Here is a 14906-nt window from a genome sequence, read left to right as displayed (position 1 = left end):
CTTTTACATTTTGAGAGAAACCAATTGAGTCTAATAACAGATTAAATGCCATGTTGAGGCTGTCATTTTTAGCATCTACATGGAAGTTAAATCAATTTGTTGATCAATTATTAAGTCATGTACTAACAGAGACTTGGAGGAGAGAGACCTAATGTTTAATAATCCACATTTCACTGTTTTACTCTTTGGTTCAGATGTGGATACTGTATTGTTCTTTCTTTGTAATTGTTTATGTTTAAGTTGTTTGTTGCTGGTTTTTAGTTTGTTTTTTGTCTTTTTGGGAGCTGACACAGTCTCTATGGAGACGGGTTTTTGGGGGGGGTAGCAGGAGGAGAGAAGCTGCAGAGAGCCGTGTAAGACTGCAACTCTGCTTCCTGGTCCCAACTCTGGATAGTCATATTTTGGGGGGTTTAATAAATTTGTCCATATTTCTAGAAATGAGAGCTGCTCCATCCAAAGTGGGATGGATGCCGTCTCTCCAAACAAGACCAGGTTTCCTCCAGAAGGTTTGCCAATTATCTATGAAGCCCACATCGTTTCTGGGACACCAATCAGACAGCCAGCAATTTAAGGAGAACATGCGGCTAAACATGTCACTCCTGGTCTGATTGGGGAGGGGACCAGAGAAAACTACAGAGTCCGACATTGTTTTGGCAACGTTTCACACAGATTCAATATTGATTATAGTGACCTCCGATTGGCGTAACCGGGTGTCATTACTGCCGACGTGAATTATGATTTTACTGAAATATACATAAAGCATATAAACAATTACAGCAATATGATGCAACAAACACAGCAGCTACTGATCCAAAATACTCAAAGCTTCATAGAACTGAAACCAACATTTATTTTTAATTCCATTCTGCTGCTGATACAGACTTTAGGTTTCTGAACATTAAACTTGTTGCTGCCTTTCATAGTGTGTAACTTGAAGGCCCTGAGTACTTTCTCCCACACTGAAAACACTGGGATGATCACATTATTTGAACATTACCTAATAAGACTGATTCAGCACAGACAGTTATGTTAAACTTTCCTAGCAGTCCTTCACAAACAGGGAACAGTCTGTCTATTCTCTCCATCTGTCAGCTGCTGCTGGCTCTTCCTCCTCCTCTTCCTCACACACTGCTGAGTTTGTCCTGGTGGATCATCAGGGCTGCAAAGCCTCACAGATGATGTGCAGCAGTGGCTCCCTCAGTCTGTCCTCACTCTGGACACTTGCAGTCGTCACACATGGAAATCAAATGTGTGATAAGCTGCAGGATTCAGACACAAGTGTAACTTATAAACACATGTTCATACTTTTATTCCACAATCAGAGAGAAAGAAACAGAGAGAGAGTGCAGGACAGACACAGGTGACAGTCTCAGGTGTACACACTGCTACACAACAGCACCAGAGAAGCAGGATTTAGTGTTTGTGTTATTACGAGTGTAAACAAGAAGAGTTCCAGATGGTGCAGTGGACACATGTGTGACTGCTGTGATTAAAGCATCTTTCTTTCAGCTTAACGAGTGAACCGTCAGCTCGTTCAAACACACGTTAAAGTGCGTTTGGCTCGACACCACCGAACAGAGGCAGCAATATAACACAGCTAACATTAACAGTGCAGTGAATCCTGCTTGTGCCGTGATGTTCAGGACTGCAAACCGAGCAGCATCACTGACTTTCAGCTTGTTGTGTTTGTGGATATATGACTGACTTTAATTATCCACAAAATCATCACATTCTCTGTCAGATGAAGGTCGACTATTGAACGGCGTATATTTTAAAGGCTTTAAAACCAAGTTAACGCTGAAAGTACAAACATCACTAATGTCACATAACTCTGCCGACAAGGCATAGCTATGGCTATGAAATGCTCTTTGTGTATCACTTCTTCATTATGAAAGATGTCATTAATGCACTAGTAATGTCTCATCTGGAGTATTGTTCAATCATTTGGTCAGCAGCTAATAAGACAGATCTTAACAGACTTCAGTTAGTCCAGAATAAGGCGTCCAGATTAGTGTGAAGATGTTCATACTATACTAATATTGATAAAATGCATAATAACCTTTCTTGGCTTCCTGTACAGGCTAAAATATTCTATGGCTTACTTGTAGTTCTAAAGAAAGCAATTCTGTTAAACACACCACATTTATTCTGCTCAGCTGCAGTATCCAGATGAAATACATCATCATATTACACAGTTTTCAACAAACTGCAATTTAGTAAATGCTCGAGTTAAAAGTAACGTTTTGTAAAACTGTTACATTTAGAGCAACTTTTAAGTGGAATAAGTTGCCTTAAAAAATTAGAGAATTATTCAAAACTTCAATGAAGACTTAAAAGCCGATTTACAGAGCTTTTAGTTGTTGTAAATATTGTAAGACATGATTTGTTTTTGAAATTTGTGTAATGTGCCTCAATGTTATTGATATTATTATTATTATTGATTGCTTATATTTGAACAATTGTGAAACCTCACTGTGGATGTAAGAGTGAAATTATGTGGATATCTTGAATCCACTTTATTGTGTAATATTTTATGTGAGTATTTGACGGAAGACGAGCAACATCTGTTGTGGAAGCTAACGGGGTTCCTTTAGAATAAACAAACATAGGATTTATTATCACTGAATAATTCTGTATAAATCTATACAAATTATAGAAATATGTAATAGGAAACAACAAAATAATCTAAATTATAAAATAGTGTGTGGTGTGTGTGTGTGTGTGTGTGTGTGTGTGTGTGTGTGTGTGTGTGTGTGTGTGTGTGTGTGTGTGTGTGTGCGTGCATGATTTTAGTGTTTGAACAGTCATGAATTATCTTTAACAGCAGGTTGGATGTAATGTGTTAGAACTACCAGCAGGTGGGGATAAGAGACCTTTAAGGTGTTTGGTGCCACGCTCCACCTTCAGGTTTAAAACTAGTGTTAATGGAGTTTGAAGGTTGAGTTTGTTCCACGACTGCATTTCACTCACTGCCTCTGTTTGTATCTCTGTCACTGCAGGACCAACATGGAGCCAGAAGTCAGCGCTCTCAGGAGGCCGACAAACCTCACAGAAGAAAGGGAGAGAAAAAACACACCTGTGACGAGTGTGGGATGGAGTTTACTCTGAAGGCTTCACTAAAACGGCATCAGGTCATCCACACTGGAGAGAGACCGTTCAGCTGTGACTTGTGTGGAAAGTCTTTTTCCAGGAAGGGTTACCTAAAAACACACCAACTCATCCACAGTGGAGTTAAAGCGTACAGCTGTGATCAGTGTGGCAGAGCTTTTACTCACAGTAGCCACTTACAGAGTCATCTAGTTACCCACTCTGGAATTAAGGCATACAGCTGTGACGAGTGTGGAAAGTCTTTTTCCTTGAAGGGTCACCTAAAAGAACACCAACTCATCCACAGTGGAGTTAAAGCGTACAGCTGTGATCAGTGTGGCAGAGCTTTTACTCGCAGTAGAAGCTTACAGAGTCATCTAGTTACCCACTCTGAAATTAAGCCATACAGCTGTGACAAGTGTGGGAAGGGTTTTACTGTGAGGGCTAAACTAAAACGGCATCAGGTCATCCACACTGGAGAGAGACCGTTCAGCTGTGACGAGTGTGGAAAGTCTTTTTCCTTGAAGGGTCACCTAAAAGAACACCAACTCGTCCACAGTGGAGTTAAAGCGTACAGCTGTGATCAGTGTGGCAGAGCTTTTACTCGCAGTAGCAGCTTACAGAGTCATCTAGTTACCCACTCTGGAATTAAGCCATACAGCTGTGACGACTGTGGGAAGGGTTTTACTGTGACGGCTTCACTAAAACAGCATCAGGTCATCCACACTGGAGAGAGACCGTTCAGCTGTGACTTGTGTGGAAAGTCTTTTTCCTTCAAGCGTTCCCTAAAAGAACACCAACTCATCCACAGTGGAGTTAAAGCGTACAGCTGTGATCAGTGTGGCAGAGCTTTTACTCAAAGTAGCCACTTACAGAGTCATCTAGTTACCCACTCTGGAATTAAGGCATACAGCTGTGACATCTGTGGAAAAACCTTCAGCCAGAGAGGGTACCGAAATACACACCTACGCATTCACACCAGACATGATGTGTACTGCTGTGAACAGTGTGGCAAATACTTTACAACAGACGCACACTTACAACGACACATGTTTACCCACACTGAGGAGAGACCTTATCAATGTGACCTGTGTGAGAAGACTTTTAAAACTCCACATCACCTGAGACGACACCAACAGATCCACACCAGAAAGAGACTCTACAAGTGCAGCTACTGTGAGGTATGTATTTATATTGTTATCTTGTCATTTTAGCCTGACTGTTTGGAACAACTCTGCTCATTAAACTGTGTTAGCATGTTAGCAATTCTACTGCATGGAAAAGCAGCTCTGAGTGATTATTCAGATTTTCCTTTCAGTTATGATTTTAGTATTACTGTAGTATTATGGTGGTAGTATTGTAGTTATTGCAGCCCAGTAAACTGAGTGTGTTAACTGAAACAGTCAAATGTAGTTGGACGTCTGCAGAGATGCTCTTTATTTCAGGCGAAATCAGGATACAAATGTTGAAGGACTGACTTACACTGTCTTTGTGTCTTTGTTTAGAAGCAGAGCGACACAGATGGATCCAGTTCTCAACCCTGTCATCACTGTGGTGGTGGGAAAGACTTTCATTGTGACCTCTGTGGAAAAACTTTCAGTCAGCAAAAGACCCTAAAAGTACATCAACGTAGACACACTGGAGACAAACTGAAATACTGCAAAGAATGTGGGAGAAGCTTCACCAAAACAAATCACTTAAAACAACATGAACTGATTCACAGTGGGGTTAAAAAGCACCTCTGTGATCAGTGTGGGTCATCCTTCACCACTGCAGGTCAGCTTAAAACACACAAACGAGTCCACACAGGAGAGAAACCACACAAGTGCAGACACTGTGAGAGAAGCTTCTCACATTCAGGTAGTCGTAACATTCATGAACGTGCACACATGGAAGGAAACTACAGCTGTGACCAGTGTGACAAGAGCTTCAGGAATCTCAGTTCATACTCTGCACACAAACGATCCCATGTTACTAATAAACTGTTTCACTGTTACCAATGTGCCCAAACATTCACCTCATTGTCTGCTCTGTGCAAACATCAGCGCGATCACTCAGGGCTGAAATCACTCCCATCACTGGATCACAGTGAATCTGAAGACACAGAAAGATCCTCTGGTTTCTGTGTCGGACTCAAAAAGCTTGAGATCAGGCTCCACAGAGTTCAGATAGAATCTCCTGTAAAAATCTGATGAGGCAGCTGTGAATCAAACTCTTCCCCTAGTTCCATTTTAAGCTTTCAAAACTGTCCTACTGTAGTGTTCATGTCAAGTGGTTAGCTTTCTTTTCATCAGTTGGTTGAAAACTCTGTTTCCTATTATAAAGTTTTTGTTTTAATGTATTTTGATCCACATAAATGTTTTCTTGTTCAGGTTCTTTATGTTATTGAATCTTGCAAATGTTAAATAAAAAATTCAAATGTAAAATATCTTCACTGATGGTACAAATAAACTGTCCTTTCAGCTTTAGCTCCTAATTTATTCATTATTTATGGATGTAGCACAGCAGCCGTCTCTTGATTAACACATGGAGGGCTCGGGATCTGATGGTGTCGTCTCCCTAATTTGCCCACTCAGTAAATCTCACTCATGGCCAAGAAATTGAAATAAACCTTGTTTCCCTGCTGGATAGTGATCCACTGTAACTCTGCTCCTCCTTCCTGTTTAGGATTTCTGTGGCTGAAGTAAAATTCCCTCCATCCATCACTTATCCCAGCTAACCCAAAGTGAAATAAAGTTTTGCTGGTCTTAAAAAAGCATTACAATAATGGGCATTACCAATGCAAACTGAATGATACAGAAGATGAAAGAAGAGACTTTGATCAGTTAATAAAGCTCATGATCTGGATTCATTGTGGCTGCTACACAGATACTTCTGGGTCACTTCTCTCAGTTAGGAACCTTCCTCACCAAACTGACTGTTGGACCACACCCCTGGTTTCATGAGAAATTGTTTCAGCCATGATTTCTCTTCCTGTATTTCAGAGTAAAGACTGAAGTGACAAATGGAAGCATGTTTAAAAAACACAATGTGAGAGAGACGTTGAGGTCCTTAGAAGTTACCCTGGGTTTTTCTGTCACCCTGCTAGATCAGAATCAGAATCAGAAAGGGTTTTATTACCAAATGTTGAGCAGGTTTACAACATTAGGAAATTGCTGCGGTGCTTCAGTGCAAACATACTGTCATAAAAAAATTGCACTTAAATAGACATGAAAATAAATAAATAAATAAATAAAAGTAAGAATAAGAATTAAAAGTGCTACGTAGAAAGATATATACATGAGTGCAGGTGGTGATCAGTGCCAAACATGGAATGATGCAGTGACACAGCGTAGGGTCATGTGTTAGTGGCGGGGACAATCATGTGGTTATTGTTCATGTGTCCAACAGCAGAGGGGAAGAAACTGTTCTTGTGGCGAGAGGTTCTGGTGCAAATGGACCGGAGCCTCCTCCTGAGGGGAGCAGGTCAAACAGACTGTGTCCAGGGTGAGAAGGGTCAGCTGAGATCCGAGCTGCACGCCGCAATGTCCTGGAGGTGTACAGGTCCTGCAGAGATGGGAGTCTGCAGCCAATCACCTTCTCAGCAGAGCGCACAACACGCTGCAGTCTCTGTTTGTCCCTGATAGTGGCTCCAGCGTACCACACGGTGATGGAGGAGGTGAGGATGGACTCGATGATTGCAGTGTAGAATTGCATCATCGTCCGTGTTGGCAGGTTGAATTTCTTCAGCTGCCTCAGGAAGTACATCCTCTGCTGGGCTTTCTTGATGACGGAGGTGATGGTGGGCTCCCACTTCAGGTCCTGGGTGATGGTGGTACCCAGGAAGCGGAATGAGTCCACAGAGGTGATGGGGGTGTCAGACAGGATGATGGGGGGGAGTGGGGCTGTGTGCTTCCTGAAGTCCACAATAATCTCCACTGTCTTCTGGGCATTCAGCACCAGGTTGTTGTGGCTGCACCAGGACACCAGACGTTCAACCTCCCTCCTGTAGGCAGACTCATCCCCGTCCGAGATGAGCCCAATAACGGTGGTGTCATCTGCAAACTTGATTAGCTTGACAGACTGGTGGGTGGAGGTGCAGCAGTTGGTGTACAGGGAGAAGAGCAGAGGAGAAAGAACACAGCCCTGAGGGGAGCCGGTGCTGATGGTCCGGGAGTCCGAGACATTCTTCCCCAGCCTCACATGCTGCTTCCTGTCCGTCAGGAAGTCAGTGATCCACCGGCAGATGGGATCAGGCACATTCATCTGGGAAAGCTTGCCTCGGAGATGGTCTGGAAGGATGGTGTTGAAGGCAGAGCTGAAGTCCACAAACAGGATCCTGGCGTAGGTTCCTGGGGAGTCCAGATGCTGCAGGATGAAGTGTAGGGCCATGTTGATGGCGTCATCTACAGACCTGTTGGCTCTGTATGCAAACTGCAGGGGGTCCAGGAGGGGGGCCGTGAGGGTCTTGAGATGGGAGAGAACCAGGCGCTCAAATGACTTCATGACCACAGATGTCAGAGCCACGGGTCGGTAGTCATTTAGTCCAGTGATCCTAGGTTTCTTGGGGACAGGGATTATGGTAGAGGACTTGAAGCAGGCAGGCACATGACATGCCTGCAGTGAGGAGTTGAAAATGCCAGAAAACACTGGGGCCAGCTCGTTTGCACAGTGTCTGAGGGTGGCAGGAGACACACCGTCTGGGCCGGGAGCTTTTCGAGCATTCAGACTCTTAAACTGCTTCCTCACATCTGCTTCATGAATATGAAGAGTTGTGGTGGGAGGAGGCGGTGTGAAATCCTCTTTTGTGTGGGGTGAGGAGGGGGGTGTTGTAGGTGAACAGTTTGAAGGTGGTGATGGCTCTATGGAGGGGGGAGAGGTGGGGGAATTAGTGTCCAAAGTGCCTCTATTGTTGGGGCCGTTGGAGGTGTGAAGGCTGCCTGATGGCTCGTCAAAACGGCAGTAAAAGTTGTTAAGGGTGTTGGCTAAGAGCAAGTCATCAGTGGAGTGGGGGGTTTTAGGCTTGTAGTTTGTGATATTCCTAAAACCTTTCCACACAGAGGCCGAGTCATTCTCTGAGATCTGCTGCTGCATCTTCTCAGAGTGCTGATGTTTAGCAATGTCCACTTCTTTAGTGAACCTGTACTTGGCCTCTCTGTAGCAGTCCCTGTCTCCGCTTCTGAACGCCTTTCTCTTTTCCAGCCACAGCTTTTTGAGTTTAGGAGTAAACCAGGGTTTGTCATTGTTATAACTCACCCTGGTGCGTGATGGCACAATGCTGTCCTCACAGAAGTGGATATAGGAGGTGACAGTGTCCGTAAACTCGTCCAAGCTGTTAGAAGCAGCCTTCAATGTGTCCCAGTCTGTAGACTCCAAACACGTGCGAAGCTCCTCCACAGTTTTTTGGTCCTCACGACAGGTTTGGAGAGCTTCAGCCTCTGTCTGTACGCGGGGATTGGGTGGATCATGACGTGGTCAGAAAGTCCGAGTGAAGCACGGGGCACCGCGCGATAGGCCCCGCTGATCGTGCTGTAGCAGTGGTCTAATGTCCTCTCCTCTCTGGTCGGGCATTTAATATACTGCTTATATTTCAGAAGCTCATGGCTCAGATTGGCTTTGTTAAAGTCCCCAAGAGCAATGATGAGAGAGTCCGGGAATGTCCGCTCCATGTGGAGAATCTGCTCCGCGAGTGCGCACTGAGCTGCCTGCGCACTTACCAGAGAGAGAGAGGTCCGCGCGCAGCAGATGAAAGCCCTCCAGCTTGAGCGCGCAGTCCGGGATGTCCTCACAGAGCCACGACTCCGTAAAACATAAGACACAGGAGGAGGCAATGATGGCAAGATGTTACACACCTTGTTATTGGACTGATTTCTACTGCTGGACTACTCCTGCGGAGAGTAACAATACTCTTACTAATTAGCTCCCTTTCACACCTTTGGGGATATTTATTTTTGTGTTTGCAGCGCTGTGAGCCAGAACAGCGAGAGAAAAATCTGCAACAGCGACGAGCCGAATGCTTACGTGAATCGCAGCAGCTGCACATGTGCTACGCTGAATTAGAGGATATCTTTGCTCTGGATTTCTATTTCTACTTTTTCATTTCTATATGATTCTTCTTGCATCTAAACAAAGATGATTCAATTTGCTAAATGTTGATGGCTCTTCGTGCTCAGGTGTAAATGAGACGTAATATTTGCTCTTGGTTTGGTTCTCCTGTACAGAACCTTGCAGTACAACAGAAACCTAAAAACATTATTTGTAGTTGTTATTCTTAGTTGTTCTGCTGCCTAAATACCACAGGGTCTGATTATGAAGTTATTGAGCTGCACATACGTTACGACCTGCTTAAGTTCGAGGTCACAGCGTCTGTAGAGCAGCTGGAACATAATGAAGTCTACAAGGTTAAAGTTTTCTCTTCAGTTATTGTTCTTTCTGCTGCTTGGTTTGATGGATCTGAGAGCTTTTGTTTTTATTATTGTTATTATAATTATCATGAATATTTTACTCTCTAGAAGCTTTAAAATAGTGTTTGTGTTTGAAAAAATTGATTTAAGAATTGAACAGAAACATCTGTCCTTCTGAAAATCGCCCAAAGGCACGGAGACAAAGTCAAAGGATGCAACCTGTAACTTTCTCTTCCTTCATGTCAGGACCATCATCCATGATTTATATAAAATGCATATAGCAACAGTAGCACTTTAGTTTGGACTTTATGATTTCTGTAACTGGAAAATATTATTTTGTTTAAAGACAGAAGTGACCGCATAGTTGCAACATCAAAGGGAAATATTAATTAATTAGCATCAAGTATATTTGTTGCTTAAGCGTTTGCACTATAACTTAAGTAGGATTATAACTTTTAAGGAAGGAAAGATTTCAGATATTTAGTTCACTGCTTCAGTTATTTTATATGAAATTAAAACATTTACGTTGGTCAAATATGATGCTCTAAATCAAATAAAAGTTTGAAAATAAATGATGTATTTTTAAATGCTGCAACAAATGTTCACAAAAAGTAACTATAATTAAAACCAGTTAAACAAAATCAAATGTTTGAATCATGCTTAACCAAATGCCAGGCTGGAGAGCTGAACCTAAAGTATACGTAGAAAGATTTCAACATCTGAGCAGTTTTTAATGTTTTTATCACATATAAATGTCACAGCAGTGGGTCCTGGCCCAATGCTTTGTGTTTTTGCTTTTCTTTGACTCTTGTTTTTCTTGGTTTTTGTTTGTGACCAGGAGATATTTTATTTTGTATTCTTATAATCAGCTATCATTGACTAATCATTTACCATTGTTGAATCAGTTGACAGAATAATCTTTGAATCACATCTAGGTTACTTTGACCAAATATTAATGCACACAGATGATCAGTACTTGGCCTGTCTGCGTTCAGTTCTGCACGTACGCCGGCCTGTAACCACATGCACGCACTTGTATAACACATGCACGTTTACACTCACACTTAGTAATAATAGGAGGGTCGTCTGAGGACAGTTTTTCTGATAGATACACTTTCACAAAATGTACAATGTAATACACACTTGTTTTTCTCTAAAAGTAGCATTTGAAGTCCATGTAGGGAGAACTGTTTGAGTGGGCCCACCCTGTTATCATTTCCAGTAATATCTAACTGTGAGGGCGTCTCAGGACATGGTCCCTGTTTGACACACACACACTAACAATAGATATACACACCACACACACACTGGTTTTCTCTGAGTGCTGGACTGAGTGGAAACATCTGGAGGCCATATAGGGGGAACTTTCTGAGTTCTGAGAACTGACTGATACTTATCATGTGACTTGACGTCATCATTGTAATAAAAACCTTGTGACGTGGTTGTTCGGGGGAGATCGGCTCAAAAGGCTTGTGATGCTCATCTTCCCCATATGTACATATGTATAATAAAAATCACTATTCTGACATCAACTGAGACCATGCAGTCGTAGTCTCTTCCTCAAAATCCGAACCATGACATGTTCTTCTTATTTATCAGGCTCTCAGTAATCTTAGTTCTCCCTCCCTCAGTGTTCATTTCAGCCTGTGTTTAGTTTCTGTTCCCGTGTCCCACGTTTCATCGTTTCATGTCGAGTCAGCCCTGTCTCTCTGTTTCCTGTGTCTCCCCAGTCAGCCCCGCCTCCCTCGGGCACTCATGTGTGATACAGAGTAATAAACCTGACTACATTTACTACACTCTCTTTATTACCTGTTACTTTAAAATTCATACACTAATTATGTCTGCCCATCTCTCTAATGTGAAGGTCAAAGGTCAACATCCCAGTGACATAAGAATAATCCCAAAGGGGCAAAGGCAGCAGTTAATTTAGCACATTTAGCATTAAGGGTACAGCAAGGATATACTTTTACTTATTGCGGCAGGGGTGTGGTCTCTGGCCTGCTGCAGTGGAGGCTGGTGGCGGGACGTTGGACGGCACAGGTGAGGGTGATGGAGCTCATGACTCTCCCCTTTATAGTGACGGAGGAGACTGGCGTGGGGGAAGCGTGTAGTGGAGGAAGCCGAGGAGAGAGCTGGTTTCTGGCTACAAAGACGGCGTCAAACCAGAAAAGATTGCTCGTGGTCAAATAATGTGTCAATCACCTGTGAATCAAACTGTGTGTGGCCTCAGTTCATGTCACAGTGTTGTTTAGTATATCTTCACTTGTCTCACTCTCCTTCTGTTCTGTCCATCAGGACGATCCTCAGCGCTTACACAGATCCTCCATCGATGTTTTGGATCCAATCAGTGATCAGTTCTACGAGGAGGCCTGGATGTTCACCAGCGCTCGCTACACCTCCATCTACCAGAAGGTGAGTGTACTCCTTTGTACTCAGATTAACATCTTACTTCTTAAAATACATTTTCATATATGAGCTTTCTATTATTTCATGGCCATTTAATCAATATTAAAATTACAAGCATATCAACAAAGGTGAAGCTGGTTTTTTCCACTTGCTGTCACACAGTCATGGAGGAATACAATAAATACATAATCAGTCATAGATCCTGAACAATGACATTAAAAGAAAGTCTGTGGCTCTAAAAACTAAACAGTATAAAGACATGCTCCAAGCTGCTGTTTCTCTCCTACTCCTCTAGGTTTTCCACTGTCGGCCATCCAGCGATGCTGGAGGGCTACCTGGCCAATGCTGGCCTACACAAAGAGGTCCCGGCTCGGAGGAGCTGAAGAAGATCCTTGCCTTCCTCGTCAGTTTCCTCTTCAGTTCCTATCCCAACAAAACCTTCTTGCACCTATTAGCTCCAAAGAGGCTATGGTGCCCGTGGAGGTCTGGACCTGAGGCCTGTGCTCATCACATGGATAGAAAACACTCTGACACCATTCTGGAGGTCTGATGGGACTCTGACCAAAACACAGATGAAATAAAACTTGTGGCTGGAGCTTTTAAAATGACTTTTTCACCTCATAGATTAATGCTCATGATTGCATGTTAGCAAGACAGCATCTCCCCAAGGTGAAACTCTCAGGAGACATTTACTCTTAAACTGTAATCTGGTTGAGACTACTTGAGGAGATCTTAGTAGCGAGTATGTGGATTTAGTCTCTTCACCAACAGCAGACAGACCCATGCCAAGAAAGCAGACATGTTCTCAAAGAAAGCCGAGAGCAGAGATTGGAAAAAGCTAAAAAGCTGCAGCTTCAGACGACTATCTGCCTGTAAGGCTGAAAAAGTCCAGTTACGCTCTATTTTGGAAAAGCTCCCAGTTTTGGTAACCTGGACTTTTATTTCCCCTCTTCTGCTACAGATGTTGACTGTGACCTCAGAGGCCAACTGGACCACACAGCTGCAGCAGGAGTGAGGGAGAGGAGTCTTCATCCAGCTTCAAAGAAAACATCCAGGTAAAGTGACGTGGATCAGCGGATAAAGCCGTCTCCACTTTCAAAGGAGATCCTCTGAGAGAGAGACTCTCTGAGCCATTTTAGCCTCAAATTATAGGACTTTATAGTACAGCAACACTTTTAAAGGACAAAAATAACATAAACTGTGACTGTAATACAAACAAAGTATTGCATGTGTTTTTAAAAGTGTTCCTCCGATGGGCAGGATATCACTATTAGACTGTCCCACCAGCCAACTTCAACAAGAGACCACAGCAGCATTCAGTGATCAGCACAGATGTTCCTCTAACACTCAGCATCTGATCCCTGTTGGTCTGTGTGCTTCTGCTTTTGCTCAGTTAGAAACCCTGCAGCAACCCGACCCAAAACTGTGTCTTCTTGTTGGCCTCAACGTTGAAGTGTCAAACGTCCAACATCTGGAAAGGAAACCACGCCAGTGTACTGTGATGTTTCACCAACATGTGGCAGACGCTGGTCCTGCCTTTCATGCTGACATCAGCAGAGAGCCCCGCCTACCTCAAAGCCTCCCCTGTCATGTATTGATCAGGATGATTATGAAGATGAGCGAGTGCAAATAAGACTGTAAAAGTCCACGAGCAGAATGTTTGGATGCTTTCTAATGATTCATGAATATCATGAGAGTGTTTGTGTGTTTTGTCTTTTCTTTGCTGACGTTTGTTACTAACAAAGACAATTTACGCTCTGTGTGTGTTTTCATCCTTACCAGCCGCACTCTAACTGCAATGAAGGAAACAAACTGTAGAAATGGTCGACTCAGTGACTTCATAAAATATTGAAGTGGTTCAGGTAGAGCCAGTTTTTAAATGACCATGAACACTGAGCGTATTGTATCTGTACAGCATGTTTTTCTATTAGACAGATTTGTAACAGAGGCCTTGCTCTCAGTAAGTTTGAAATCCTTTTCTGATTTCTTTTGTAATCTCTGATCTTTGTGTATCCTGCTCAGTTTGCATGCTGCCTGTAGGAGTTTCTGTCTTTGTATTTGAAGAGAATTCATTGAATATACTCAGCTGCTTCCCTTTGGTGCCTCACACATCACTGAAGTTTTTCAGTGTCCAGTTATTTGTTTTTAATAGCTGTTTGAATTCTCTGTATGTTTGACCCTGTAGACTGTTTAATGGACTGCTCGTCTTCCTGTTTGTAACCACTGCCTGTTTAGGACTAAAGATTTGGATTTTTGACTTTAACACAGCCTCTGCGTGTCGTCCCTTTGTGTCCTCGTCCTCTGTGAATGTGTCACAGATGTTTCCATGATAATAACACAGCTTTCCCACAGTGGCTTGCAGCAGCATTTATTCACAGCACATTTGAGAAAGGTTCAGATTAACTCGATGAGTTTATATTCAGAATGATTCTGACAGTGGGCCACTGTGAATTGTGATCTTTCATCAGGTCAATGTTTAAGTTCAGTATTTCAAAGCAGGAGCTATGAACAGTCATCATGTTGGCATTAGAATTATTATTATTAATCATTATTAATAATGTCGTTACTCATGTATAACTTTGATTAGTATACATGAATTTTATCAATAGTAAAAATAATGAATAATTCATGTATAACTTTTATTGTGTTTTGTATATTAATTATATTTAAATAGAGATGTTGACCCTGTCTCTACAGTAGCATCAGTGTAACATACATTATTGGTCCAAGCTGTCATAAATGGGGAGCCTGATCCTTTATTATGAAAACATGACGAGTATTTTTCTTGTCAGTTGGGAAGAAGTTGGTCTTTTTTTCCTTCTTTTTGCTCAGTTTGTCTTTTCTTTGATAATTGAAACTCTGATCAAACCTACTCATGTTCACAGCATGTAAAAGCAGCTGACAGTCCGTGGCATTGTTGTTTGTAGAGGTGCAGTGTAGTGGGAGCATAAATCAAAAGAAAACAGTAACATTTATGTAATAAAACATCTGAATGAAAATGAACAGGCCCTTTATGAACTTCAAAGGGAT

The 14906-nt window shown here is 42.5% G+C and overlaps 1 protein-coding gene and 1 long non-coding RNA gene across 6 annotated transcripts in view; both read left to right on the top strand.

Annotated features, from left to right (window-relative positions):
* The window catches only part of LOC146576910 (uncharacterized), a 38956-nt gene extending 33401 nt beyond the window's left edge, over positions 1–5555 (top strand). For all 5 annotated transcript variants that reach the window (XM_085251122.1, XM_085251132.1, XM_085251112.1 and 2 more), the window contains 2 exons: positions 3000–4268; positions 4593–5555. In XM_085251122.1, coding sequence (XP_085107248.1) covers positions 3000–4268; positions 4593–5279 — 1956 coding nt within the window. In that variant the 3' untranslated portion in view covers positions 5280–5555. The remainder of the gene's footprint in view (positions 1–2999; positions 4269–4592) is intronic.
* Positions 5556–12713: 7158 nt separating this feature from the next.
* Positions 12714–14139, top strand: LOC146576909 (uncharacterized). Its single transcript, XR_014889121.1, has 2 exons — positions 12714–12931; positions 13274–14139. It is a non-coding gene; the product is annotated as an uncharacterized LOC146576909 (long non-coding RNA).
* Positions 14140–14906: the final 767 nt, after the last annotated feature.

This window comes from Mchenga conophoros, linkage group LG3 (assembly GCF_057382185.1).
Source record: "Mchenga conophoros isolate Kocher_MC1m ecotype Shallow Benthic linkage group LG3, M_conophoros_male_GT1.1, whole genome shotgun sequence".
Lineage (NCBI taxonomy): Eukaryota > Metazoa > Chordata > Actinopteri > Cichliformes > Cichlidae > Mchenga > Mchenga conophoros.
The sequence above is the reverse complement of the archived record's forward strand: the minus strand, read 5'-3'. Positions and strand labels throughout refer to the sequence as shown.